The sequence below is a fragment of the Rana temporaria genome, chromosome 4, assembly GCF_905171775.1.
Source record: "Rana temporaria chromosome 4, aRanTem1.1, whole genome shotgun sequence".
NCBI classification, from domain to species: domain Eukaryota; kingdom Metazoa; phylum Chordata; class Amphibia; order Anura; family Ranidae; genus Rana; species Rana temporaria.
The window spans coordinates 189,752,123-189,754,713 of NC_053492.1; the positions used below are offsets into that span (position 1 = coordinate 189,752,123).

Below are 2,591 nucleotides of genomic sequence, written 5' to 3' on the forward strand. Positions count from 1 at the left end.
AATGCAACTATTTCTAGTATATCCTTACTCATTGATTTTTTTATTTCGTTTATATGTCTTTGCATTCAAATTGTATATGGATGCTTATGAAGTATATATCTATCTATCTATATATATCTAAATGTATTTTCTCCTCTGTTAATGCATTTACATGAGCGCTCATATTCTTTCACTGTTGTTTCTAGTACATTAAAAAGCCATAAAATTCATCTCCTGAAAAAGCAAAACATGTCGAGAAAAATGGTCTTTACGCGTGTACCCTTTCAGGAATAACCAATCTGTTTGATATGTACTGTCTCATGCTTTTATCAATTTTGTAATGAAAATATTTCATATTTTTTAAATTTTTGTGTTGATCAGTACCTGGTAATTTCATACACTTTTGACACTGTTAAAATCCTGAGGTATGTGACTCTCTTCTATTTCAATTTAAATTGGGATGTGGTGTCTATATCTATATATGCTCATTCTCACCATTCTAAACATTTTGGTAAATTAGTCTAGATCTAGGATGAACATCAAGGTCATTTTTATATTTATACTTACACCCAATTGTCATCAGGAACACGCCAGCTGTTTGCAAAGTCATTGGATGTGGGGGCAAGTACACCATCAGGTGTCAGGAAATCATCTTGTTGGTTACCATTATACGTGCCACAGAGTCCACACAGTTTTCCTTTAAAGTTTGTATTTACTCTGACAAAGAGTTCATGGTCACCACTAAATTTAACTTCAAGACCAAAGTCAGTTTGCACAACAAAAAATGAGCCATTTAAGTCTATTGAGATGCCAGGTGCTGGGGTCCCAGGCAGTGAAATAATGAGTCCATTAATCTAAACACAGAGAAATATATAATAAACTGGGAGTGGCAAATAATAACCATAAACAGTATTTATTTATATGGCAAGCAGGTCATTATGCTTTAGTTGAAGTGTGATTATAAATCTTACCTCTACCACTTTGTTTTTGCCCAGAATAATATTAAGATCATTGAAGCTGACTGCAACTGAGTTTATAGCTGTCCAGTTTAAGCTTCCTTTATTCTCAGTTCTCATAGTGATTGAGAAATACACACTTGTGTTTCCATAGGTCTCCACGACTGTATAATTACAGGTTCCTTGGAAATGGTATGACTTGCCATCAAATGTTATGTAGTGTGGAGCACCATAGATATGGCAGATGGAGGGATTGGCAGGGAAACAGCCCTTAATTCCATTGTGTACTTTGCACACTTCTTCAGGATCACAGGTCGGAGTTGTACAGTTCACATGATTGTTTCCTTGACATGTACATTGACTGTTACAATCCCCTTTCCAGAATATCTCATTTTTCTGTAAGATTAAAATAAAGCAATGCATAATACATTAACAGATTTGGCAGAAATAGAATAGTACATCAAATCTTCTTTGATTGTCTACTAATAGTGTAATAGGAGCAATGGTAAATAGCAATGAAGAATGTCTCCATATAGTGAGGCGGCAGATCAGTGAACTTCCATTTGTATGTTTAGCTGTCACACTCTCCAGTTGCTGTGGCTGGGGATGAAGCTAATGAAGCACAATCTGTAGTCTGTTAACTTCAGTGGAGGGCAGGGGAGAGATTGGGGTCCAATAGACCCCCAATGCCTCATTAAAGCTGTCACTATAAATAAATCACTGACAAGTAGATATGTGCATTCCCGTTCGTACAAATGTTATTTTCGTATGAAAATGTTCATTTTCGTACCCGCAGAATAATGTGTACATACGAAAAAATTAAAGCACCAAAATACGAAAACGACGGGATTACGAATGAGCCGCATAATGAACAACCGCAAATACGAACGAACGATCTAACGAAAATACGACAAAACGAAAACGGCAAAAGAACGAAAATTACATCTATAACAAAAGATTTGCATTCTGTATCCTGTTTGAATCCCCTCTCTGCTCGTATCCTCAGCCGCATGTCCACATGACACCTACAACAAAAGATTTGCATTCTGTATCCTGTTTGAATCCCCTCTCTGCTCGTATCCTCAGCCGTATGTTCACATGACATCCACAACAAAAGATTTGCACTCTGTATCTTGTTTGAATTCCTTCTCTATTCGCACCCTCAGTCGTATGTTCATATGACATCCACAACAAAAGATTTGCATTCTGTATCCTGTTGAATCCCCTCTCTGCTCGTATCCTCAGCCGTATGTTCACACGCATCTACAACAAAAGATTTGCATTCTGTATCCTGTTTGAATCCCCTGTCTGCTCGTATCCTCAGCCATATGTTCACACGACATCCACAACAAAAGATTTGCACTCTGTATCTTTTTTGAATCCCTTCTCTGTTCGCACCCTCAGTCGTATGCTCACACAGTCGTTTTCAGTCGTATTCTGTTCGTATTTTGGATTCAACAGAATGCAAATCTTTTGCCACAGATGTCACACGAACACACGACCGAAAACACCAAAAGAAAAAGGACCCAAAATACAGAATGCAAATCTTTTATTATAGATGTCATTTTCGTTTTTTTGAATGGGCAGTGAGTGTAGTTAGTGAAGCAGCTTCTCTTTTGTGCTGAGTAGTACAGTAAAGCCAAATAAACTTTTCTG

The 2,591-nt window shown here is 37.1% G+C and overlaps 1 protein-coding gene across 1 annotated transcript; it reads right to left on the minus strand.

Annotated features, from left to right (window-relative positions):
- Window positions 1–356: 356 nt before the first annotated feature.
- Window positions 357–1,410, minus strand: LOC120936842 (zonadhesin-like). Its single transcript, XM_040349546.1, has 2 exons — window positions 951–1,410; window positions 357–833 (listed from the first exon to the last, which is right to left on the minus strand). Exons 1-2 carry the CDS (start codon window positions 1,356–1,358, stop codon window positions 543–545), a joined length of 699 nt encoding a protein of 232 aa, XP_040205480.1. The 5' UTR covers window positions 1,359–1,410; the 3' UTR covers window positions 357–542.
- Window positions 1,411–2,591: the final 1,181 nt, after the last annotated feature.

Bases quoted from the DNA above. Each gene is read 5' to 3' on its own strand.
- LOC120936842 (XM_040349546.1), bottom strand. From the start codon at position 1,358: ATGCATTGCTTTATTTTAATCTTACAGAAAAATGAGATATTCTGGAAA. The intron at 834-950 runs GTAAGATTTATA...CTCTGTGTTTAG, and splicing joins GCAAAAACAAAGTGGTAGAG to ATTAATGGACTCATTATTTC.